The following is a 27552-nucleotide window of genomic DNA, read 5'->3' as shown; positions in this document are numbered from 1 at the left end:
AAAAGGAATTTCTGCTAAAGCAGATCTGCAACTCCTGGGAGAAAAGGCAGAGTGTACTACTAAATACTGAGTTGGGAAAAGATTTGGCAAGTCTCTGTAACTGTTATGAATTCTATTTGTAAACACCACAACCATATCTCTTTCGTGCCTTTTAAACCCATGGGGGTTGGGCCCTTTGTGTGTGTGTGTGTGTGTGACTATCTATCTATCTATCTATCTATCTATCTATCTATCTATCTATCTATCTATCTATCTATCTATCTATCTATCTATCTATCTGATTATTCAAAGACAATGTACTGTTTAAAGCATGTATTTGGCTCTGTATCCTCATTTTTTCCTCTTTTTTACCACCAGAATGGATGCAAAACTAATGGAAATTAATACTTTGAGCCGTCTTAAGAACTTATTATGGATGATCACCAACTTGCATTGGAAAAAACAATAAATTACAAACTTAAAATGGAAATGTGTGTTTCAATGATTCCTGTGGTGATTCCATTAAATTACGCTGTGTAAATTGATGATGCTTGTGATTCTTTTAATGCCAAAAAAAAAAATAATCTAAGGATTTTTTAGGTATATATGGGGTGGGGTGGGAACGCCGCGTCACATCTCCATTTGCAGCACATAAGCAGGCCGAACAAATATTAAACAGAAACAGTTTCATTGACAAAAATCATAAAGTCTCGGCTCATGAAACCTTGCAGCTTCCAGCCCAGGATGCCCCCTCATACGGTGCGAATTGAAAAAATGACCTCGGGTTGTCATTTACTACATCGTTCGATTCTTTTTGAAGGCCCGACAGCACCAAGTGTTTTTTATTATGTCTCTGCATTGCAGTGAATTTAAACGTTACATGTGAGATATGGTAGACGTGAAGAGAGACAAGGTGGCTATTTGAACCTAAAAATACAGTTCAAACACAAACCGGAGCTTTCCATCGCTGCTGTTTTTCATCCTGCGCATGATGACGCGTAAACGCGTGCGCTCCGGCTCCGCGCGGCTAGCAGCGGCAGCGGCAGGAAGTGTGCTGTCGAAGCGGTGGTAGGGGGAAAGAGCCAAGAAGCAAAAGTCGGTGGTGGAAGAGGAGGAAAAATAAATAATCATGCCTAATCCGTGAAAGCTGCACGTTTTGCATCTTCGCGCCGTGCATTGTTCAAGCTGAGGGAGCAGAGGCCGATTGAGGGGTAAGTGTGTAGCGGAAAACGTCTGAAAAACGAGGTTTTCCATCAAAGGGGGCCGCGGTGTGTTTGTCGAGATCTTTGTGTAGCTCCGGGCTAGCCTCGGGTTGCTAGGCTAGCTAGATGCTAACCTCTTTGAGCTCATGCAGCGGCGTCACTTTTTACAGTCTCGGTTTGCTTCACGTGGAAAAACATTATAGAGTGGTCCTCACCCGTGCACTTTTTCATTCGGGCTGTTTATGTGATTTGTTTACAGCACTGTTGATATGAACTTCCGTTTTACTTAATTTCTATCATCGCGGGGGGCGCTAACTAGCCAGGCGCTACTGCTAGCGTTAGCTCGGCCGTATATCCGTCTGTCTTTTAACACCTTTGCAGAAAAAAATATTTTATTGGAGCCCCAAAACAATAAATCTCTTTTATTCAAACTACATTTCATTTCTTTTAACTAACTAATCAATTGGCTTCAATCGTTGCATGCGGGACAGCAGGCTTGTTTGTGGGGCTAAAAAGGAGCTAGCTCGTTAGCATGGGGAAAATGGCTTGCTGCTCGAAAGCCATTTTCCGATGGAGATGGGGTCTCAGTGAAAGTGGGCTGACTGTAGGTGTTGTCTCCGCTCTGCTGGGAGCATCATGTCGGATATAATTGCGAACTCTGCAGGTTTTTTCACGGCTATCCTCTTCTCCGTGCACCGCTCTCGGCCGAGCGGGCTCGGGTGTCACTCCCCCGGTTAAATTGGGGAGTCGGCCGAAGGAAATGTCGGCCGTGTGTCGGTGGTGAAATGCCGCTTTTGTCCCGATAAATTCATGCTGGGGCTGAACCCGAGTGAGAGGAGACGGGCCAAGGTCAGGGAGCCGTGCTGCGGCTGCAGCGGCTGTTCCTCTGCCAAACCTCTCTGTAATGCTGGAAAGAGATGTATTGAATCCAGAAAAATAGTTCAATGTTTGGTAAAACGGTTGCAGACGGGATCAAAACAACGCGTGTGCATATAGACCCGGGTTATTCGTGCATGGAGGGGACCAAGTTTGAATTCAGGCTACCTGATCCCTCTTCGGGACCACACACAGAGAAACATACCGACTGTTTGCGACTAAAGCACAGTTTTAATGAATCGAGCGCTTTTTGGAGCGCAGACCCGGTTTGTTTACATTATCAGCAGCTCAGAGGAAGAAAAAAGTTGAAGGAAAAAACAGAGGGCGTTTTGATTGGCTGCTGCAGAGAGGAACGATTCAAATCTGTGAATGAGACGCTTCAAGTGGAAAATCTCTGCAGGGATTATTGTGCAGAATGATATCTTTGCACATTGTTGATCCACAGCAACGTGTTGAGATTTACTGTGGCGCAAGAAGCAGTGCAGCGAGGTGCGTTGGGAAATTATCACTGCAAGAAAAATGCATAGAAATTAACATACTATTAGAACAATAAAGTTTTGAGTTTAAAAGGCTAAACATGCCAAAATATATCATTTCTAACGGATGCACAATGAAGGGAACAGTGTGTATGCATTTAAAGGAATTTCTAGTCAATAATTATAAAACAATTATACATGCGTTCTGGAAATGTCACAGCAAAAGCTGCAAGAGATCAGTTCAACCACCCTTTTTTATTGAGTCACATGGCTGCAAAAATGCTATTTATTTGCATTCATTGGAATAACTAAAAAAAAAGTATTATCTTTTTTTTTCAATTAACACCTTTATTTAATATTATTAATCTTTGAGCCATCTAAAAAAAGTAACCATAGTCTTCTTTGTCAGTTTTGGTTTGCATACAGTGTGCAACCTTTTTCACACACGTGTGCTCTGTTGTCACGATGAACCTGTTAACTTCTTTAAAACAGACTGCATAAACTTTTCTGTTCGTAAAACATAATCTGTTTACTCCTCTAAAGTACAATAATAAAAAAAAAAACGGTAATTATGGTGTTACAGTGCAGATTAAGATGCTGTGTAACTCCAAGCCTGAAACTGCAAACCATAGTTGGAGCACCAACTTACTTTCATGTAGTTCACTCTTTTTTAATGCTTATCACCTAAAATGTGTCATCACATTTCAGGCTTATGAATCTCTAATGGGATAAATTAGACACCTAATACGGAAATGTTTTATTTTGCGTTACACTGGAGCTGAAGTGTGAGTTTAAAGTAGTCTGTGTGTTAAGATGAAGTGGTCTGCCATGTTTGATGTTTTAATGGTGCCTTCGCATTCTTCAGTGACTCTGCTATTTGGTTTTTCTTTGTCCGGTCTCACATCAAACATCTGGTCGCGCTCTGCTCCCCCTCCATGTTGACTCTGACCTCTTCTTTACTTTTCTTTACTTTTTAAAACCCAGCAGCTCTTCAGTCTGAGTCTGACTGCTTCAGATTTATACTTTAACAGTTAACATCTTTAATTATGTAGTTTAGCATTAACTTTTGGCAGTTTAATAAGTGTTGTTTTACAAATTTGTTGTTTGAAATAAGCTAGTAAAGATTAAGTAGACATTTAAGTGGTCGGTATAGCATTTTCTGCTCATTGTACTGAGCTTTAAGGGAAAAAAACAACATGAAAGCTACTTTTTAAGATTTTTTAAGGAAAGTTTAATAAAAAAAATTGAAATCTTTAGTATAGTTTGAGTTTATCCTAACTTTAACGATGTTGCTGTAGCTTTTAACTGTGCTCAAAGGAAATATGCATTTCTTTTTTTTAATCGACCAAGTTACAAATTTGGTAAGTTCTTTGGGTTTTTCATGTGGTGAGTTCATAAGTTTTGGAGATGGTTTTGAGAACATATTTAGGAACCCCTAGTGGCACTTAAACATATTCCAGGGGTCAGTGATTGTGTTCTAGGAGTCCATAAGGAGGTTTATCGCATCTCTCTGGTTTCTCTAATTGGCTTGAGTATGTTCCAGGGTTTAAAGGTTAAAGAGAAATGGACAAAGTTGTGGAGGCACTAAAGCCTTCTGGACTGTATAAAACATGGACGTAGTCTCCTCAACATCACCCGTCTGTTTCTGAAAGGGAAAATGAAGCAAATCAGGAATTGCGGCCATATTGGAAGTGTCAAGGGCTTCGGGTACAGCTATAGGGGGCTGGTCAGTCATGTGACCTGAGCTGAGCTTTTGATTGGGCAAGCTTGCAGTCTTTATATCTTCACCCCCGTACAGTGTGTGCCGATAGTAAATTTAGTGATTCAGACAGGAGAACTTTTTTAACAAGAGTGTAAACAGGTTAATTTCTGCTTTGAAAATGTTTTTTGGGCTTGGTGCGTATGTGACTAGGGATGGTGACTTATCACACTTGAGACAATACGGTACCGATGCCTGATACCTGGCACTGGTATTGGTACTCAAAGGTACCAATTTCCAGTACTTTTGTGTGTATTTGTGGTAAGAAATATTAGTTTCTTTTTAATAATAAGCTCTCAAAGTTTTTCAAATTAACATATTTATTTCCCAGTATATAACCTTGTAATGTTGTGTTCATGTCCAGCATGGAAAATTGCCTACTCTTCCACTCCCTCACAGTCACAAGGATGTGTTAGGTACCTAAACGTGGTACCATTTACGTAAATTAGTACTTGGTACAGACTGAATTCAGTCAGTACCTGTAAAAGTACCTATTTCGGTACCCATCCTTATCTAGAAGTGATGGCTTGATAGACTTGGAAGTCTTAGAAGTCTTGTCATAGTCAGGAAGTCTCCGTGAAGTAGTTTTGCAATGCAGCCTCTTTACAACATATTTAGTTTTTATATCTGTTGTCATAAGGCTCTGTCCTGTACTCCAGCTTAAGTAGTATCTGTTCGGTGGTGTGTGCTGGGTAAACTTGTCCCAAAAGTTTCAGTCTGGCAGTTTCTGACCAATAGACCCATGTCATAGCATCTGTTTGATTTGCAGGGCTAGGAGAAAATGCTTTTCTACCAAACCAATCATTTAACTATTTTTGGGATGCAGGTTCCATATAAATGGCACTAATCAGATATTCCCGATTTTGGCGATTTTTAGGGGCTGTGTACACGACTACGGTGTAAGGGGTGAAATGCAAAAGTTTTGTTGTGTTTCAGCCTCGGGTTTACACGGAAACGGCATTTCAGCCTATTTCGACCTAAAGCGCAAACTTTAGAGTGGGATTTTTCTGAAACGTTGCGACGCCGTTGCCAAAACAGTTATCAGTAGGCTGGCGTTATCAGTGGAAACACTGACGTCACACTCTGCTTTGAGCTTCATGCATACAAGAGGACAACAGTACCGTCGTAACAATCGTCCCGAACTACCGTGTTGTGCTTGTGCTGCTCAGTCTGCTGACTTTCTTTCAACAAAATGTGCAGCTGTCGCTCCACTCTTGAATTTAGTATTCCCCAATTCACCAGATGACCAGCTCAACTCTGCTTCGGTGGAGATCTCCCAAAAGCGGCTTCTGGACAAGACAGTTATGGCACCACCTACAGGCCTGGCATCCGTGTAAACGCAAATTTTTTTTCGCTGCGTTTTCGCGTTTTCAGATGAAACGTTTTCATGTAAACGGGGCCTTAATTTGCTTTTGTAACACCAGACTATGTGAAGAAGTTAAACGATGATGATGATCTCTACAGACTATATCAGGAGCCATACTTTCCTAAAAAATGTACATCATGTGAGTCAGTTTTTAGGATTTATTTAGGGGGTCTGTCACCATGTAGGTAGTTGTTGGATAGTTGGAAAAAAACATTTTGTGCTCTGCTAGAGAAAAGCTTACTGATCCCGGACAGGATCTGACCGGGATCAGTCAGTGGAAACGCCATAAAATGCGTGCTGTGCCGAGAAAATGCAAGATGAACCGAACTGAAAGTTTGGGCCTTGGGATATAGATTTTCCGTAGAGTCTTGCCGTGGGAGTCACTGGGCCAGATATTCTTGGTCTAGTTTTGGACTTGGTAGTCGCTACCTTTGTCTGTTTTTATAGTTCAGACAGTTTCCTGGCCTGGTTGTTTGTTTTTTCCTGGAAGTCTGGGCCTTGTTGTGTCTAGATTTAAATCAGATTTAATTTTCTTAACAGACTAATGGAATAATCAATCAGGTTCAGATATTCTCATGTGCCCTGTCGAGTGTTGTAGTTAAACGTTGGAAGCTTTAGTGATTGAACATGTTAGACAGAGGTGAAATGTCTTGGATCACAGCCTTAGTGATAAGAGTAATACCATTCAGCAGGGTTGTTCTTGAGCTAAGCAAAAAGGTAGATTTAGCAGGTAACACCTCTATGATGCTGTACTTTTGGAGATTCAAACCCTCAGAGCTCAGACTAAAAAAAAACTTGTGAAGAGCTGCTGTTTTATCCAAAAAAAAGTGGACACATACTGAATTCTACATGAAAAACCTTGAAGTGTGTTTACAAAAACTTAGATAGTTCAATAACAGAAGTCTTTGTTTCTTTCTTTCTCTGCTACGTTTCCTTATCATTACTTTTTCACGTTTTATCTATAACAGGTCTTGCCATGCTGTGTCTGTGATCCTACCTGTTCTTATCTTCTCCCACCTGTCACAGTGCAGCATGTCTGTGTGTGTTCCCAACCCCCCTCCACCATTTTCCTCCCCCGCCAATCAAATCCGCCCCCACACCTTTATTTTCCACTGCTCTCCTTTTTCATCCTTCGCTTCAAAACCTGAACAGGCAACTGCCCCTCCCCCACTCCTCCCTCAGCGCTACCTCTCCCTCCCTGTAGCTACCTCAGTGTGTTTCTGCTCCCCTTCACCATCAGCCCCTTTTTTTGAGCTATTTCCTTCCTTATCATCTCCTTTCTTCTTCTTTCTGCTATTAAATCTTTATAAAAAAAACTCTCAGGAATGATTTTCTAACCTTTGCTCATCCAGGATTTAGTCATGAGTCTGTCTTAAAAGTATGATAAATTGACCCCAGACTGTATAATTCTTGGAGAGGTGAAACTTCTGTGTGTATGGAATAGAGAGGTTTTTGCAGATTAACATGGCTGCTGGCAGTAATCTGTCACAGATTACAGATTAGCTGGTTAAGACTGTCACAGATGTCGTCTCAGTTTAATTACCTCTGGTCCTTAAGGAGCTATTGATCTGATCACAGACTCTGTGTGTGTTTGCATGTCTGTGTGTATGTTGTTTTTCATTTTCAGAAGCCCCGCAGTCTACGGATGTAGAGTTTTGGTTAACATAACAAACTGTAAATGTCACCAGAGAAACTAGTTGGTAAAAAGAGTTAAGAATAAGAATAAACGCTTCGGTTCGTCTCGGTACGGCACACATTTTGTGGCATTTTGTGACTAAGCCCAGGACAGGTCCCCAATTTACTGCCCTGCACTGTCCCACTTTTTGGTACCCTTATGTTACGATGCCAGAAGGTGGAGCTAGAAACACTGCAGCCTGTTGATTGGTTGAAAGAATTCTCACTTATTGTGCAAAAGCAGCTGCTGTATTTCTCCGTGCGGCACACAGCCTTTTCTGAAACAAAGCTTGATTGCACTTTGTGACAAAGAACCACATGCCAATCATAAAGGAGTTGCTGGATGTCACCCAATGTTGCTCTTTGTTTACTGTGTCACGTTTTTCTTTTCACATTTCCTCTTCTTCAGTGGGGTATTGTGTTGTGCAGCTATGGCGTCACACGATTTTGTAGCTGACATGGCTATTGGGTAGGGATGCACGATATTGGATTTTTGGCGATATCCAATATGCCGTTATATCATATCCCCTTTTGGCCGATACCGATAATCACAAGTTTGTTTGTTTTTTTCACTGTAAAGAAAGCTAAGTCTATCCTGTACTGGAATTTGTATGTTACTCTTATTGTGACGGTCTTATTTGTTTAAGAAACACACATAAAACAAGACAAAAAACATTTGATTTTACCATAAATAAGAAATGTATTATTTGTTCAAACTCAAGACATTCAGTATTGAAATACAGAAAAATAATTTCTGTAGATCACATGAACTTTAAATGTACAATGCATTTTTAAACATGACCAAGTTGCATTTGATTATTTTAGAGCTACTATAACAACCTGGTGACAGACACAGAGCTCTGCAGTGCAAATAAATGAAGTGCTACATTTTATTTAAGGAGCTTATTTTTCAGATGGAAAATAATAATAATCCTAACTGAATAGCACCTTATCGGCTGTGCATATTGGCAGAAAGTTCCATATCTGCCGATACTGATATTGTGCCGATAATATCATGCATCTACTATTGGGGCATCCCATTTACGCGCCACCTACCAAAAGGGCGCATGGTTGGCCGTGGAAACGGAAAGAGGATCAGGCTTTACTGGTACAACCAGTACCAAACTGTACTGATCCATACCGGACTGATTGTTGGAAATAGGGCTGTTGTGTGTGGGCTGTGTCTGGGTAACTTAACCAGAGCAATCTGTAACCCGCAGAGGCATGTTGACGCTAAACTGCGCTAACCTTACTTGATGAACTTACATGGGCATGGTCTGGTATTTTGCTTTTGTTTCCCTCTTCTTCCTCGTGTGTTTTTTTAACATCTAATGAAAAGGGGGTGCTGGGCACGCTGGCTGCCACCCAGTTCTCCTGCTCCTGTCCTCCCCATGTTATATCTCACTGCTTTTTTTATGTTTCTTGGAAGGGATAAAACTGAAATGTAATTTCCCCTCAGGGATCAATAAAACATTTCTGATTCTGATTCTGAACCTGTTGACATTTTTCACCCACAGTGGTCCTCAGTGGTTTTAATTGGGTGAAAATAACTGCTCAAATTAGACTTTTGTCCAATTTGGTTGTTTTTAAATTTTGTAGATGAAGTTTAACCCATGCTCATTGTTACAAAAAGGAGGATGTGTCTGTAAGATACTACAATTTTCTAAAGAGCAATGCAGCCAAGGAAGATAATATGATACCAAGACTTTTTAGTCTTAAAATCGTAACATTTTTGGATTTAATGAGATTGGTAGTATTTACATACACAGTAGTCTTAAAGATAAAAATATATAAATATTAGTGCTGTCAAAAATATCACGTTATTATCGCGTTAACGCAAATCATTTTTAACGCCGTAATTTTTTTAATCGCATGATTAACGCTCTTCGTGACCTAGTACTTTTGTAGTTTTTTTATAAGCTGTTGCCACTGCTAGTGACGGTAGGAAAACTACAGCAGGAAACCGGAAACAAGCCACCCGCCACGAAGAAGAAGTAGAAGAACCCGGAAACAAAACACACGCATGTGTTCGGTCTCGCTTACTCACTAGCCAAAGAAATGGATGAGAACAAAATTATGAACGGAAAGTTTAGTTTCAAAAAGTTGCCAGATGGGTCGACGGACAAGACTTAAGTTATCTGTGTGTATTGTCGCTGTGAACTGAGTTATCACCGTAGCACATCGAGTCTGAAATACCACTTGATGGCCAAACACACAGTTGATGCGAATTCGCCTCCTCCTCGTCAAAATCAGCCGACAATCAATGGCTTTAGACAGAGGCATATGGATACTGCAACTAAGAACAAGCTTATGCAGCTATAGCTAAATGGTGGCTACTGCATGTAGGCCCATTAGCATTATTGAGGACGAGGGCCTAACTGAGATCAAATGAAATGAAATGAAATGAAATCAAATGTGAATGATTGCACAAAGTGAGCGTGTTAGTGTGAAATATAACACTACAAGTTGACAATAAAAAAACATTTGCACAGAGCAAGCCTATCCACTTTTTCACAAGTATTAAAATAATAATTCAAGGAACATTTAGAAAAGATAAAAATGTGCGATTAATTGTGATTAATCACGAGTTAACTGTGGCATTCATGAGATTAATCATGATTAAATATTTTAATCGATTGGCAGCACTAATTAGTATATTTTCTAATGCAGGATTAAAAAATCAAACTAAACTTTTTTAATGTTGCAGGTTTGGTCTGTAAAAATAAAAGCTGGATGTAATCAGAATCTGCAGACACAGAAATATTTAGTTCAGCTGAAATAAATCAGTCTTTAAGTACTTGCATACATAACGGCCTGTTTAATAGGTCAGTGTGTGGCAGCTGTACCTCTGAGCTGCAGGATATTAATAGTGATGTCAGAAATATTTACCAGAAAAACAGTCCAGTAGAGGGCGCTGTGGTTGTGATGAAGGCTGGAATCTTCCTCAGTTTATTCTTCAGCTCTTCACCGTGTCAGCAGGTGCAGCGTCCTCTACCAGAGAGTCACGTGATGTCAGGAACAAACAGCAGAGAGTCAATATTAGACCATCAGCAGCCCTCTACAACATCATCCACACACACACACACACACACACACACACACACACACACACACACACATGAACAAACAAACCCCTTTTTTAAGAAAATTATCTGATAAAATGCATTTAGGGAAATAATCTGATGAAAATGTTAATAAAGCAGAGCAGCGTGTCAAACTTTAGAATTTATCAGGAGTGAAAAGTGCATGTAGATTTAGTTGCGTCTGACTTTTTGAATGATCATCCTTAATATTACTCTGTCTTTTTGCTGCGGGTAGTACTTCCAACTTCAAATATTTGTCTCAGTGCAAAAACCTTCCTGTGAACACTTTCACTGGTGTGGAACCAGGCTGCTGTGTGTTTGACAGCTGATGGGTGGTGGGTGGCAGCTGTAGCTGTTTGTTGATCCTGTGCAGGGTTTACAGCCCGTCCTCTTTATTGTGTCAACAAAGGTGTGTCCTGAACAGTGGTGTCAGGTGGTGCAAGAATTGAAGAAACACTTTTCCTTTTTCCAGTAGAGTAAAGGGGCAAAGAAAATGTTTTGATTCAAAACAACATGACCTGTATTAAAATGAAATATTGTCAACATATATTTTAAATGATCATTTGGTAATCAAACTGTTCTGTGATTGAAAATTTAATTCCCTGAAGTTGCTAAATCGGATGCATAAAAATCGTAGTTCATTGATGATTTATGATGAGGATTAATGAGTCTTCAATGTCAATCAAAGTGTTGAACTATAACTTACCCTCTCTTTTTCTGTCTCCACAGTGAAACCTCATTGGCTGGTGTGACCCCCGCAGGCCCACCATCTCCCAGGGTGGGCCTAGACAGGCTGGACCTTCACCAACAGCTCTTGGGGTGGAAAAGACCTCAATGGCCCCCTCCAGCTGAAGAGCTAAGCCCCCTCCTCCCCCTCCCTATCATCACTGTTCATTGCTTCGTTGTGAACTGTGACCCCCCCTCCAAACTGATTTGCTTTAGAGTACTATGGCAATGCATGATATGAGTCGTGCCAAGGGTTTCCCCTGTAAAGAGTGTGATATGGTTTGTCCGAGTACTCCAAGTCTTCTAGAGCATATGAAAGCACATTATCAGCAAGAAGAGACAGGACGTTTTGAGTGTGAACAGTGTGGCCGAGTTTATAAGCACGCAGCTAGCCTCGCTAATCATAAAAAATCTCACGAAGTAGGATCCTTCCAGTGTCCTGTTTGTACTCGTACCCTCCCCAACGCAGTAGCGTTAAAGAATCACCTTCGTATCCATACATTGTCCCCTAGTAGTGCGCACGCCGAAGAGGAAAGTGAAGAAGTAGTTGAAGAGGCAAGTCACGACGAGAGGGACTACAGCCTCGCCCAAGACCTCTCTGACGGGTTTGGGCGCTCTCATTTGAACAATAGTGGTATGGGACATAGTGTCCTCCAAAGCCACGACACAGACGACCACAGAAAAAAAGGCTCCCCTGAATCCGACGACGCTTGGGACAGACCGTTTAAGTGTGATCAGTGTGACAGGACCTATCGGCACCACGGTAGCCTAGTGAATCACAAGAAGTGTCACCAGCAAGGAACTTTCAAGTGCTCTGTTTGTTTTAAACAATATAGCAACCTGGCTGCCCTAAATAGCCACGAGAGAACTCACTCGAAGTTCAAGACTCCCGCCTCCATGGTGAGCAGCAGCAGTAGCAGCAGTCTGGAGCGCAGCAGTGGCGCCCAGTCATCTCAGAGTGACGACACAGCATCCTGTTTCTGTCACTTGTGCCAGATAGCGCTGCCGAACAAGGCCGACTTCCAGGAGCACATCCTGCTGCACAACACAGCCTCACCCTCCCTTGGACTGCCTCGCAGTTTCCCCGGCATCATGCCTCACAATCTGAGCGCAGTTCGATCCCCTGCTTACACACCTGCCCTGGGGGACCCTCTGCCTCTTCCCCCCCTGCCCAGTGAGAAGCGAGGTCCCTATGATCCCATCATGGGTCCTCCAGTCAACAATCCCATTTATACATGTGCATATTGTGGCGCAGGACACCCAGACCTGGAAACCTTGAAAGTCCACTATCTGACTCATGACCCCCACCCTGCCTCCCACAGCCAGGAGAACTCCATCCTGAACTCAGACACTCTCAGCTCTGGATCGCAAGGCTCTGTTTCCTCACCCTCAGGAGGCCGTGTGCCCCAGGCCAACTCTCCAGATGATGGAGAGCGCCGCTTTAAATGTGGAGAATGTGGCAAAAGCTACCGCCACGCAGGGAGTCTGGTGAACCACAAACGCTGCCATCAGACAGGCCACTATCAGTGCACCATTTGCTGTAAGCAGTATCCACACCTCGCCGCACTACACAGTCACCTAAGGAGCCACAAGGGGCGCAGCTCCAACCAGCCTTTAGGTAACGACAGTAATGATTGGCTGTCCCCAGAGCCCTTAACCCTCGACTCCCAGCAGAGCTACGTCCAAGAAGGCAGTGGTGCTACAACTCCAATATCACTGCCAGGAAATCTCGGTGATGCCGCCCACTTTGTACCCGATGCTGGACACAGCAGTGGGCTGGACTCCCTTGAGTTCCACGATCGCTTTGATGGCAGCTCGCTCTCCCAGAGCAACTCCTCTCACCGCCAGGCCGACAGACATGTATGTGCAGACTGTGGGGAGATGTATGGAGATGTTTCTGGTATCAAGTCACACATGTGTCCCCGTCGTGGCCAGCAGCAGCCCCAACAGCCGCAGGGCAACATGTCAAACGGTTTCATGGGAAATCTGAACTATCACAGCTCGAGTGGAACTTCTCTTCCTGCTGGCAGCTCCAGTAGCTTGAAAGAAGGAAGTAGCCAACGACAATACACACAGAGTGGAGGCAAGAGAATGGGGAGCAATGACAAAGATGATGATGATGATGGAGAGGTGTACCAGTGCTCTGTGTGCGGAAACCACTATGCCAGTCTCAGAGCCCTCAGGAGTCACCTGCGTAGCCACGCCAACAACCCAACAGGGCCAGGACCGTCCACCCTGGAGCAGGAATGGAGGATGATCTGCTCCACCTGTGGCCAGAGCTTCTCTAGAAAGCAGGACCTCTTGAATCACCAGCTGATTCATGGCCCGCAGAGGTCAGATGGGCAACAGGGTTTAGGAAGCAGTTCAGCCAATGGCAAGATGGATGGACGCAATCACATTTGTGTTGACTGTGGCATGTTTTTCGCTGACCGCCACCACCTGATCACCCACTTGTGCCCTGGCAAGAACAGAGGCAACTCGATGAGTAAGCAGGGTCTTAATGGAGCTAAAGGGATGTCTGGAGGAGATGGAGTTAGTGGTGGGGTCGCTGGAGGAAGTCGTGATGTTGGTGGGGATGGACGAAGGCCTTTGGTTGACCAAAGTGACAAGCCACACAAATGTGACCAATGTGGGCGAGGATACAGACACCCCTGCTCACTTCTCAACCACAAGAAGTCCCATAAGACTGGAGTCTTCCGCTGCTTGGTGTGCCAGAAACGGTACTACAACCTTCTGGCTTTGAAGAATCACCAAAGGACCCACTTTGATCTGAAAAGGTAGGTTCGAATAACATCTTTAATTTTGTAAGGGTTAATTTCTAAATACTGCATCTCACACACAAAGTATTTTATTCCTTTATTAAGTGCTTTCTTCATCTCTGCCCGTTATCGCTGCAGGCACAAGTGTGAAGAATGTGGCAAGGCGTTCAAGATTCAAAAGCAGCTGATCAACCACCTCCGTCTCCACGAGGAGCACCGGGCCAAAGGTCTTGTTCGAACAGGCCCGAATGGATCTCGCTTCCAGCAACCTGGCCCATCACAGTTGCAGACGATGGGAGGAGAGACTTCGAAGAGCCAAGTGATGGGTATGAAATACAGCCACCAAGGGTTCAAAAAGCCTTACTCCTCAGCTGGAACTTCTAGGCCACAGAAGTTTGATCCAGCCGAAACTGGACGGCGACCTTTCTCCTGTGAAGAATGTGGAAAAACATATCGACATGCAGGCAGCCTAGCTAATCATAAGAATCTCCACAAGATTGGGGAATATCACTGCAATGTTTGCAACTCCACATACCCCAACAGGCTGGCAATGAAAAACCACCTTCGTCTCCACTTTGCCCAGAAGAAGCACAACTGCCAAGAGTGTGGAAAAGGGTTTCGTACCCAGAGACAGCTAGCCACGCACACTACGGCGGGCCTTTGCAAGGGCCCCCAAGGTCCCGGGGCCCAGATGGACTTTGAGTGTGATGGCTGCTGTGAAGGCTTTACAACAGCTGATGAACTTGCAGCTCATGACTGCCCAGCCCAGCACCTGCCTTCATCCTCCTCCACCAACAGCTCCACCAACATCAGCATGGAGAGAAGCTCTGTGGACCTGGATTCTGATGAGAGACCGTACGCCTGTGACCTGTGCAGCTGTGCCTACAAACATGCAAGCTCCTTGCTAAACCACAAGCACACACACAAGACGGGCAACTTCCGGTGCAACTTTTGTGACAAGCCCTACACCAACTACATGGCCCTACGCAACCACATGCGTATCCACACACAGAGGAAGAAGCACATCTGTCACACGTGTGGGAAAGCTTTCCGACTGGCTCGGTTCCTCCGTAACCATCAGAAGGTCCACGAGGAAGGCGCCACCCCCTTCGGCTGCCCCACCTGTGGCAAGAGTTTCCAGGGGAGATCCGGTCTGGCCAGGCACCGCTGCGGGGACAACCAGGTAGGCATGGAAGTCAGGAGGAAGGCCACTGCACCCACGGGAGAGGGAGAAGAGTGTCGGTACACGTGAGTTCTCGTCAGTTGTTTGTGATTCTTCGAAGTTGAAAAAGAAAATAGTGAAGATAAATTTAGGTCTCTACATGTCTATTACAGGTATATGATCTCCAATCCGGCTTCCTTGGGACCATTCGCGTGCCGGAATTCGGATTTTTCTGAAGTTTGGACAAATTGAATTAGTGGAGAGACCAGATAAGTCAACCCTGTTTGCTTTCAGTTAGAATATATATCACACACTTGAGTTTTCTAGGCTACCTACAATCAACATTTCATGTTCAGATGTTTTGTTTTCATGCTTTGTTTTCTTAGCAAACACAGATAAAGTAGTGTGTAGCATTTTGGCAAAATATGAAGCATTGATGTTGTGTGTTCCCTGCTCTTGTAATGATTCTGATTGTAGTCTTTGATTTGTTTGTGTGTGTTTTCCTGGGTGCTAGATTTTGGCCGACTATCAGACTGAAATGCAGTTATGTGATGGGCTTTTGCATTGTTACGTCTTGGCAAACTAAATTCACAGGAAGGTTAGGAAGTATTTGGAGCTAGCTGCACTGCACATGTCGAAGGATTCTTTCTCATCTACAGTTTGGCTTGGTAGAGGTCATTAAGGCATCTGTGATTGATTTCTCCATCATTGCACTCAGATTATACAAATTAATCCAAAGAAAGCTGTGAATGAAGGTGTCAAATAGTCTCTTGATGTGAAAGAAGCGGTTTGAAGCTTGTGTTCATCTGTGCAGTGCAGGAAGCAGCAGATACCTCCTTGTCCCCTCCCCACCAATGACCTGTCTAGAAATCATAACTTTAAATGGTGCACCACTTTGTAATAGTCTTCTTTAAAAGTTTTAAGCCGGATTTCAGATCATATACCTGTATGTGCAACATCTTAGGTGATGAGTAGTTCACATTTCTTAGTTCTAAAGAAAAGTGGTAACCAGTAACTGAGAGTAGCTGACTGAAACAATGAGAAGAAGTGAACAACACCAGTTCCAGATACTAATCTCCTGTTTTCTGTTCTCTTGTCCCTGATCCCCCTCCTGCACCTCCCCTCCTGTTCTTCCTTGTTCGTCTCTGCACAGATGTGATCAGTGCGGCCGCTCTTACCGCCATGCCAGCTCCCTCCTTAACCACAAGAACACCCACACTGTCGGCATCTACCACTGCGCTGTGTGCCTCAAGACTTACTCCAACTTGCTTGCCCTGAAGAACCACCGCCGTATCCACTCTGAGACGCGGCGTCACCGATGCCACGACTGCGGGAAGGCTTTCCGTGTCTCCTCCCAGCTCTACAACCACCGACGTGTCCACCAGAAGCAGCGGGAGCTGACCTGCCGGTCCTGCCAGCGAGCCTTTCCAACACATGCCAGCTTCAGGCTCCACATGGAGATCACCCACGGACAGACTCCGCAGCCCCGCCAGCCCAGGTCCCAGCAGCCCCGACCAGGGAGTTCCCAGGAGCTGGGCTGGGGGTCTGGCCTGGACCTCACCTTGATGCAAGAGCAAGGACTCAACCCTAGTAGCATGACCAAAGCTCGCAGCCGTGGGGTCAGCGCTGAGGTCCTCAAGCCCCATGTTTGCGACCAGTGTGGGCGTTCTTACCGCCACGCCAGCTCCCTGCTCAACCACAAGAACAGCCACAAGACCGGGACCTACTTCTGCAACTCCTGCCAGAAGGAGTTCCCCAACCTGATGTCCCTGAAGAACCATCGACGGATCCACACCGAGCCCAAGCGCTACCAGTGCCCCGACTGTGGCAAGTCGTTCAGGGTGTCCACGCAACTCATCTGCCACCGGCGCATCCACACCAAGGAGAAGCCGTTCTCCTGCCAGCAGTGCGACAAGCGCTTCTCCTCCAAGTCCAACCTGAGGCACCACATGAAGGTGCACTGGAGCTCCACGGCGCCCCCTCCCATGGCCATGGGTGCGCCCAACTTCCTGGGTATGCCCGGCGGCCCCTTCATATAAGCTAGGGGATGAGGGAGGGGGGTGTGGGTGAGACGTGGGGAGGGGGGAGGGGGCGGCAGTCACATGTCAAGGTTTTCTGGAGGTGCCAAAACGTAGCTCTTCCTTCTGCTCACCCTCCTCTTCCTCATTTTCATGTGTGTGTGTGTTGTGTGTGTTACGGACAGAGCCCTTAGACTCAAACACAGAGCAGGAGGGAGGACACAAAATGGACACCACACACACACACACACACACACACACACACACACACACACACACACACACACATTCACACTACCCCCCCTACACACAGGCACACACAGGACAGAAAATGGAGGTTGTACACACACACACACACACACACACACACACACACACACACACACACACACATACACACGCATACACACACCTCCAGAGGCTTCATCGCAGATGTTCTCACAAGGCTGTAGTTGTTAATCTGTTTGACTGTCGCACGTAGACTGACGTACAGGCAGACATGGACTGTGCACAGACATGTCGTGGTTTGTTTAAACTACATGAACTTCACTACACCTGCCTTATTTCCTGCTGCATGTCGCCTGCATCGCTCTGTGAACCTGTGGACCCTGACGCCTCACAGCTGCAGAGACTGAGCTAACACAGACTGTTTGTTGGAGCTCATGAGTCCGGCTGTAGAGACCTTGATTGACAGACTGAGTGTCGGGCAGAGCTGCTGTCAGGGTCCAGATAAAGGCGTGAGGAAGTCAGCTGCTTGTTTTCCAGTTATGAGCCACCTTGTTCATTTAAACCCTGGGAGCTGATTGGTTCATTGCTGCAGTTGGTTTCCTGTTTTCCCGCCCCATTCTGGTTTAAGAGGAGTTTGTCTGGATGGAAGTTGTTCTCGTGGCCTTCGTCACAATCTGACTGAGTCGGTCTCAACAAGGTTCAAAATGTTTTTATTTATGTGTAACCAACATGTAGTGGATGTTCTGGTAAAGGGAGACATGGTTTATTTTTCTTTTTTTATATCTTAAAGGTTTTTCAGGAGACAGAAAGGACTGTTGTGAATTTTCAGGGCTGAAGATGGGTTACTAAAGTCCTGGTTAAGTGTGCGCGTGCCTCGCAGCACATCCTCATGTTCTTGTAGCTTCCAAACAGTCGTTGTTCTCACACACAGATTCAGCTGTAGCAGGGACTTGTGGGTGTATTAATGTTAAAAGTTCAGTTACATACTGTGCCTCTTAATCTCCTGAGCGATGGTTCCATTAATCATGTCTGCTGTAAAGGACCTTGGGTCAGCAATCTCAGCTCAAGGCCCCCCTTCATAGCTTTTCATCAGTACCTGGATATTGATTTCCTGTTTCAGAGTTAAAAAAAACACCTCTACTTAACTTTTAAGCAGAAAGTAATTTGAATAACAGCTAAAAAAGCTTCAGCTTATGGTTCAAATCTCCAGAAAAGCGACAAGTTATTATTTTTGTGGAAGCTGTGAGTTAATTTTTGAGACACAAGATTTAAAACAATTTATTTCATAGAGACATTTAAAGACCTAAATTGTGTGTTTCTCTTGGATTATGTCTTCCAACACCTGTGAGACTTGGTGTTTGTACAAAGCTGCTTCATTGTCCTTTTAACATCTAAATTGTGTGTTCATTTTAATTTGTTTACCCCAGAGGAGTAAATATTTACAGCTTTATTGAAACCAGTACGGCTTCTACAACCTGCTTTATTTGTAAGTATTCAAAACTCCCAAAGCTAGGAAGCTGATTTAGCATCAAAACAAGATATTTTTACTGCAGGCACCAGCACATAGAGATGTCACGATTTTATATACCTCAGTACTTTTTCAATACTGCATTTTTTAAAACCAAAATAATACAATCTGTTAGTTTCATGTTCGGTTGAATCAAAAAAGCTCTGAAGAATGAGGAAAAAAAACTCCAAAGATGATGTGCGACTCGACTCCACCCTCCATCACAGCCACTGCGCTGATAACTTCAATGCTAACACAAAGCTTTTCTCCAAGTTCCTTTCGTGTCTTTTAAAGATTCTCATGATAAGTTGATAATTGCCTCTTGATGGTTATTTGCCCTGATCTGTGGACTGTTAAAGAGAACTTCATAATGTATCTGAAATAGGAAGATTGTACAAAAGCTATGGAGAGCATACTGCAGACAGATATCACCACACACCACTTCTAGGTTGGACATGTTTTGTTTTAAATCCTTCATGTTGGAGAAAGTTTTGTGTGTTTATTTAGATTTTCTGAAAATGCAGTGTGTATAGGTTGAAAATCAAAAGTAACAGGAATTCAATTTCTTTGATACTGTGATATCAAAACAGGTAAATATATGTTGTTGGGTTTTAACTCTTATCAATCAAAGTTAAAATTCATGCATTGTATCAGCTCTTCCAGTTGTTTGTTTCAGTTCTTTGGTTCCCAAATCCTCACAGCGGCTCTCCTGTTACTTCACCCCCGTGTCTGAATCTGTGTGTGAGAACAGTACATGAATCTAAGTTTTTGATATCTGTTGTTTTCCCATCTGGCCCTGATCTCTGTCTCAAACACGCAGCTGAACGCGGCTGAAAAAGGAAAAGGAATCCACGATGAAAAGAAAACCAGGAGGAGTGAAGGGAGGTGTATATTGATCGGTTCTGTTTGTATCGTATCGTATTCTGACTGTACTCTCTGCAGAACCTCTTTTATGAGAAGGAGAAAAGATGACACATCATTGTAGTAATGCATTTATTTATATTATTATTATTACTATTAACACTTGTAATGGATGGCGCTAGTCTTTAGGATGTGTGAGTTTAGAGCTGTGTTGATGTAACCCCCTTTATCCACGACGCCCCCGCTCTGTGGAGACGACGGACTCTGAGACTCTCTGAACATTTAAGGAACTGTACACGATGGAAAGTGTTTTTCTTGCCTTTTACCAAGTGATGTTGTGACATTTTTTTTTACTCAGTCGAGCCTTCCCATCATCCTTCTCTTCCATATTTATGGCCACAGAGTTTGACCCTGCCCTTTGCCTCAGTGTGCGCCTCCTATCTTCCTCTCACAAATCAAACTCGCGTTGAAAAGGGACGACTCAGTGATCCTCCTCTTTACGGAGTGCATTCTGTCCTCATCATTTGAACCTTTTTTATGTTACACTTTTATGGTAACCTCTTGTATTTATTGGTGTTATTTTTCTCCTCATATTTAATTGCGTTTTATGACTATTTGGAAGCCTCAGTGTGTGTTAAAAACCACAGTTTGTCAACGTTTTCAGGAGCACTGGTGCTAGTTAAAAAAAAAAGAAAAAGTCAAAGCCGTGCAGTGACCGTCAAGTGCTGTAGGAGTCGATGTGATCTTGATCTAGAACACAGAAATAATAACTGTACATTCTCGACTTTTATTTCTGCATTTTCCTCCTTCACCATTTTTGACTTTGGTTTCTGAGTGCACACTTTCCCGCCTGCATTTCAAGTAGATCTTAGAGTGAAGAAGAAGAAGAAGGATCGGTTTGGAACAACTATAACCCCTTTTTTGTTTTGAGTTCTAACATTTTGTTTCCATGCATATATATGTAATGCTTACTATACACTTTTATAAACTATGTTTTGATAATTCATTTCTTAACAGAAAAACTTGTCCATATACTATAACCCTTACTGCTGAGTACTGAAAATAAATAGCTGAAAACAAACACAGCTCCCTGACGTGTTTTCTTCTCTGAGGTTGTTTCATCAGGTTCACCTGTACCTGTGTGGTGCTGAGCAATCCATTGGTTTTGTAGTAATGCTTGAAGAAATGCTTGTCATGTTTCAAACTATAGCGCTACCTAACTACAAATAAATACATTGTCACATTGCATCCTGGGAAAAGTTGTCCTGAATGAGGAAAAGTAGACACATCTTTACAACAGTGGGTGATGATGCTCTAGGGAATCGGTCTTTATTAAAAAACACACTACCTATTCCACCCACAGGTCTCACTGCAATCAATGCCACACAGAGAGTCCCAAGACCGTGTTCATGGAACCAGTCACTGAGTTACTACAGCCACACGGAAAACAAACGTGGGACAAAACCATTAAAGACGAATTGTCTGAGCTGCAAATAAAAATGTTCATCTTTAAAATTCAATTTAAAACCAAATAGTTAGAATAATGTTCTTATATTTGGGTTTTGAGATTAAACAAAGTACTTGACAAATGCATCATATAAAAGAGACACCCATCCAGCAGTTCATTTACTTGATAAGGCGTAAGGTAAACTGAAACAGAAACAGAGTATTACTTTGAGAGTGGTCTTCATATCAAGTGTAAACAAATTCTCAAAAACTTTTGTGACTTTTTTGATCTGATTTTAGTGACTGTCTGGGCGCAGGAGTGAGGTGTTTTTGAGGCACTTCTAAAAAAAAACACTGTCAAATCCAAGGTAATTTATCGATCTGCATGAAAAAAAAACAGTTACAGAAAACTTAATTTAAAGATGAAATGGCTATTGAAGGTAACCTTGATGTCTAAGATTAGAGGTAAAAACTGTGCTCTTCTCGTCCCAAAAACCACTGCTTCACCTGCGCCCCTTTTTGTAGCCTGTACCTGCTTGTTTACTGTAAGTGCCCCTTGTGGTGATTGTGCCAGTGTCAAAAACAAAACCCAAAAAACAACACAGGTGAAATGGCTTTGATATTCATGAGATGTTTCCTTTTATTTTAAATCACAGCGCATTGGCAGCAAAAGGCTTCCATAGATGCATATATGTCCATTTTTGATTTTTTAACATTGTAAAATAAGATTTAACAACTGTTAAATACAGAAGTTAATGTGAAATGTACTGGTCTTGTATAAGAAAAACTGTTGAGCTTGATGTTATTGTTTTCTGTAAATGTGATAAACAGACTTGTTTTAATTCTGATCATTAATATCTGTACTGTTGTGTTTATCGGACAGAACTTTTTTTTGGGATTCTGATGTCAATGTTTTGACCTTTCTCTTGTTCTTACTTTGATTTCTTGTACCTGTCAGTTGTTTGTAAGCCTGTATTTGGCTGCAGAGCTCAGCGATTCTCCGTAAACAGACTGGACTTTAACTGATGGACTCTAAAGGTTTGCAGGTGGACATTTTGGCTGTGGTTAAAGGGGGGTCTTTTATTTTTAGACACTGCTGTCAATCATGTGCCACATCAATTCTGAATCAGTTTCTGTCTTGTGTAACAGTTCACCTCAGTGCACTTGGTCTGAACTAAACCCTGCTGTTTATCCCCCTCAGATCTGAGTCCGGTGGGTTCGACTGACAGCACCCGGAGTTTCGTCTGTACTACGTGTGGGCGTTCTTACCGCCACGCCAGCTCCCTGCTCAACCACAAGAACAGCCACAAGACCGGGACCTACTTCTGCAACTCCTGCCAGAAGGAGTTCCCCAACCTGATGTCCCTGAAGAACCATCGACGGATCCACACCGAGCCCAAGCGCTACCAGTGCCCCGACTGTGGCAAGTCGTTCAGGGTGTCCACGGCACTCGTCTGCCACCGGCGCATCCACACCAAGGAGAAGCCATTCTCCTGCCAGCAGTGTGACAAAAGCTTCTCGTCCCGGTCCAACCTGAGGCACCACATGAAGGTGCACTGGAGGGGTCCGCCCCTGTCCAGAGGGAGATCATCTGCATTTCTCTCCGTACCGTCCAGATCTTTCACGTAGACGTCCCACCTCACTCTGGTTTTTCCAAATCTGGCTTCAGGAAGCATCTTTTTGGAGGCACAGTGTGTGGAGGGTTTGGTCTGGTGAAGGGTTTAAATCTAATGAGAAACTGAAGGTCAACAAACCAGAATACCAAATGTAGAATACGAAAAGATTTGAAAAATATGACGAAAAATTTACAAAACAACAAATTCTGCTCAGTATCAATAAGATGTTGAGTGTAGATTTTATTTTCTTACAAAGTTTCTTTTAAGATTCAAACCCTGTTCCTGTTTTTCCAACATGATGACCAAACTTCTCCTCAGCGGTAAACTCTCTGTGGATGGGATGTGTGGGAACTAAAGCTCTCCCCTCATGAAACAAAAATACTTTGTTTGATGTTGTTTCATTTTATCTTTATCGACTCCTGAACACTATTAAACAGGATCAGAAAATGAACCTTATCGACTGTAAACAGGAGACTCTGTCTGCCTCGATTTGCTGACTCTTCTTCCTCTGGTGTTAAAGGGAAATTGACGTCTCTGCAGACGGTTTCAGAAACTTCTGGCTCGCTGCAGGAAGGAGGTCTTTCATTATTTCCACTGATGGTACTCCTTTTTTTTATGAACGCTTTTTCTTCTCATGTTGTTTTTTAAACTTCTGCAAGGAATCATTTTTTTCAGTGCAGCAACAAAACATTATTTAGGTGTGCTAGCTAGTAAAAGGTAGCCCCACCCTTAATGTACCCCTGTTTTCTTGTCTGACTAAATTTGACCATAATTTAAAAAATTAACATTATGTTGTATTAAAGAAGACTTAAAGCAAGAGATTTAGTCTTTTAAGTCATGAGGTAAATGTTTACAGAGGGAATAAATCAGAAAAGAAGTAGGACTGTTTCTCATAGACTTCTATACAATTAGATTTAGTTATGCCCCCTGCTGTAGATCACAAATAATGCAGTTTTTCTTGTGTTTGTCAGCTGATTTCTGAGTTTAGTGGCAAATTTATCAAATACAAAACTTTCAGCTACTTGTGATGGGAAAAAAGAGCTCAATGTGCTTTCTCCGATCCTTCATCAGCTGTTAGCCTCTGTGATGTTTTCAGGTTCAGTGACAGTTCTTCCTCCCTCACAGGCTGTAAGAACAAACTCTTCCTTACGTCACGTGAATCTTTAATTTCTTACAAGATTCATCGCTGAAACCAGCAGGTCATCGACGTGACGGAGATCTAAAAACTGCAGAGGAAACTGAGCGGGAATTAAACTTCTTAACTTGTCATCTTTCACAAGTAGAATGACTCGTACCCTCCTCAGAGCGCTGAGGTCAAGATCTGTGGACGTCTTTCGTGACTCTTTTTGGTGATTCGGTTGAAATGTGGACGGGCAGCACGGTGGGACGTTCATGGACAGTCGTGGTTCTTCACAGAGAGTTTTAGTTTCAAACCTGCAGCGGATGGACAAGTGGCTTTAATGCTGGATCAACACATTTGAGTTGCTCTTGTGGCAGATTCAAGGATTTTACTTCAAGCACCAACGTCAAATCTACAGCTACGGAAGCCCATTAATGCCATTTGGGGAAAAAAAAATTATCCAAATTATTACGAAAAGGACAATTCCAATTTTTCTACATTATTTGCCAGTATTACAAATAAAGAATTTATCATAGCCATGAATCAAGTATCAGTGACCAGAAGCCTCGTAAGATTGATGTATTGTGTTGATTTATGTTTCACTCTTAAGTTGGTTTTAGCACAATGTTGTGGAACATGTTGCAATTATGATATACTCAGAATTTTTAATTAACTTCCTGTTTTTTGGACAGTCACTATTGAAAATATAGCAATTATGTTGAAATGCTGAGTCAGCATCTGTGACTTTATTTTACAACTTATTGCTCCAAAGAATTTTTTTTGGCATATTTCACAGCCAACAAATTTTCACAGATTTTTCCTGTTCAAATTTTACTTTTTACATATATTTTTTAATTATTTTATTGCATTTTTTTTTACCCGTAGATTTTTTTTTTTTTTTTAATATTTAATTTTTTCCATTAAAATGAATGGAGATGCTCCATCACCATGGAAACCACATGGCTGTTTATACTAACTAATCTAAACACTCAAGAACAAAGTCACACATGTTGGTTTATCTGCCTCTAGTTCTCTCATTTTCAGTCTTAAGCTCCAACATCTCAGTATTTGCTGCAAGGAAATGCTACTTCTCTAGTTTAATACTCATATACATTTTTCACATTCTAGGATACATCTATATGGAAAAGAAAACATTTACAATTGTGAGCATTTTTTTGGTCAAATGGCATTAACGGGCTTCCATATAAGCAGCTGTTGAACTATGATCCGTCACTGTTCTCTCAGACTTGATGGATTTCTTGCAAGGACAAAGCTGATGTCGGGAGCCATCAGTTTTGTTCCCAAAGAAACTCACCAAACTCACATTTCATGTTCCACCACCTGCCAACCAGTGTCTCAACTATTTATAACAGTGATTTTCCCCATTTGTCGACTTCACCCACCTGTTTCTGTGCTTTCAGTTTGGTTTTTTAATCTGTAAATCTGTTCTTACTCTGTGCCTGATAGCTCACATATATCCATAGTTAGAGGGTTGTGGTACAAAACTAAAGAAAAGTAGAGTTTTGAAAAGTAATGACGTGATGATAAATGTGTGTCTTCTGCTTTCACTTTGTCACAACCTGCAAGATAAAACTTTTGTAAAAGTGATCAGACATGTCCGGTTAGATATGGTTTCTCTGCATTAGGCCTGGTTTATCAGGTGAGGCGTTGCTGAAAAAGAGTGGAAGTAACTGTGACAGCCATTTTGGATCCCTTCTGGAAACAACACTGAAAGAGTGTTTCTATGCATTCTTTGTTTTTTGTTTTTCATTACCATCACAATATTATAACTTTGTCTCTCCCAGTTATGAGATCCCCAAATCAGAGAAATGTTTTCTGTTTGATAATTTGGAGATTTGTTTTGTTTAATCCAGAAATGTTTTATCATAAAAATGAGATTCACAAGACACTAAAAACCACAATTATTATCAGACTTTATCATATTTACAAGTCTCATAATAATGACTAATTTTGTCATAGTTCTTAAAACTTTTTTGAGACATTTTTGAGTTCTCATACCTCTAATTAATAATGTGAATTTTATTTAAGAATTTCCAAAGAATAACTTTATTTTAACCACGGTCAGTGTCTTACTGATATGATGACTTTCTTTTGCATGATTGTAAGATTTTACAGTTATTGGAATGTTTAGATCTCATCGTAATGAGATTACAGATAATCTATGGATCGATGTTCTCATACTCACCAGGTCTACTCTCACTGCTGTTAAAATAGATGTTTTTGAAAATAAAAGCATTTCGTTAAAATTTTCTCCTGCAGTAAAAAGATAAAGAATCTTGTCCTTTAGACAGCTCAAGAATCTCAGTTGACACCAAAAGAAAAGTTGTAGAAGTAGATAATTTATTTGCTGTGTTACTTTTGGAATTTAAACATTTTTGATTCAAAAAACATTCTTCCATTTACGTTGTCTTTGTAAAGTGTTTATTTCAGTTAGGGATGCAAAATGGCACGTCAGAGGTTGAGTTGTAGAAGTGTAGCAGTAGACTCTTGGTGCTGTCTGGTTAGATGATGTATTGTCATTGTACCTCTGTATTATAACCTCTGTATGAGCTTTTATATACAAATAACTGTAGATGACATTTATTTCTACCTGTTATAAAATGATGTTTATGACACTCAAAGCGAATGTTGGTTTGAATAATCACAGACTCTCATGAAACCCCAAACATCCAGCTGAACCTCTGGGAAAATGAATCAGGAAGCATTTTTTTTTTCCTTTTTACTTTAACAGTTATTCATTTCCAGGGGTGGAAGTAATTAATTTAGTTACTTCTATCAAGTTACTGTAACGAGGTCAATTTTTTGGTACTTGTACCTTCATGGGTCTTTCTTTCAAATGTGTAATTTTACTTATACAATTTACACCATGTATTCTACTTCACTACTTTTAAACTCACAAGTTGCCTCTGAGTACGCCCACCATCTGAATCAATATTCAAACCTTTCATCGGCATATTGAAGCCAGTTAGGCTCTCCGGTGGCAACCACACCGGTGACGTGAGGAAAGCAAAACTCTTTCCACTGCAAGCTTAGGTGTCTGGAGGTAATATACCAACACATCAGAGCTGATACTTGTTTCAGTGGCCATACCTGGAGGAGTTTTTCGTGTGCAGAGGGAGAAAAGGAGACATGGGATGCAATCCATTGGTTAGTCTGAGTGCTGTCCATCCTTTTCTGAGATCTTGAATGAGTTTTTGTTAAGCCTGCGTAGATAGTTTCTGATGTTAATTTGAGCATCCTTCTTGGACCCTGCTGTCAAACTCATGCTGTTGGAGCATTGTGCAAATGTCGATGAGGTCACAAACTATGATTGGTCACAAGTGTTTTTTTTGCAACATTAGCAACATTTTTTAAGCGGAAATGCTGTGTGTGCATGTTCATGCATAATGAATCTCTTATTTCATTTTATTTTATTTTACTCAGATATAAAGATTACAGGATTTAGAATGTGTACAGAAATAGATTTTTCTACAATGATCCAAAATTTTAACCAAACTTACCACTCACTCCTAATGTGCTAAACATTCAGAAAGTAGCTTATCTCCATAGAGGAAACATCTGTCAAAGATTGAGCAGCACCATAACATCACTCTGACAGCAACATCACGTCAAATCAATCAGAATGCCTTCTACTGACAACACAATAAACATCCCTCATTTAGAAAGTAATCAA

The 27552-nt window shown here is 42.2% G+C and overlaps 1 protein-coding gene across 1 annotated transcript; it reads left to right on the top strand.

Moving 5' to 3' along the window:
* Nucleotides 1-887: 887 nt before the first annotated feature.
* Nucleotides 888-26561, top strand: LOC141809746 (uncharacterized). Its single transcript, XM_074696919.1, has 5 exons — nt 888-1190; nt 11145-13918; nt 14039-15148; nt 16216-17075; nt 22324-26561. Exons 2-5 carry the CDS (start codon nt 11364-11366, stop codon nt 22749-22751), a joined length of 4953 nt encoding a protein of 1650 aa, XP_074553020.1. The 5' UTR covers nt 888-1190; nt 11145-11363; the 3' UTR covers nt 22752-26561.
* Nucleotides 26562-27552: the final 991 nt, after the last annotated feature.

The sequence above is a fragment of the Halichoeres trimaculatus genome, unplaced genomic scaffold (assembly GCF_033239565.1).
Source record: "Halichoeres trimaculatus isolate MK-OKI-2021-1 unplaced genomic scaffold, fHalTri1.1 fHalTri1_scaffold_20, whole genome shotgun sequence".
Lineage (NCBI taxonomy): Eukaryota > Metazoa > Chordata > Actinopteri > Labriformes > Labridae > Halichoeres > Halichoeres trimaculatus.
This window is presented reverse-complemented; position numbering and strand designations above follow the sequence as displayed.

Bases quoted from the DNA above. Each gene is read 5' to 3' on its own strand.
- LOC141809746 (XM_074696919.1), top strand. From the start codon at position 11,364: ATGGCAATGCATGATATGAGTCGTGCCAAGGGTTTCCCCTGTAAAGAG. The intron at 13,919-14,038 runs GTAGGTTCGAAT...TTATCGCTGCAG, and splicing joins ACCCACTTTGATCTGAAAAG to GCACAAGTGTGAAGAATGTG. The intron at 15,149-16,215 runs GTGAGTTCTCGT...GTCTCTGCACAG, and splicing joins GGAGAAGAGTGTCGGTACAC to ATGTGATCAGTGCGGCCGCT.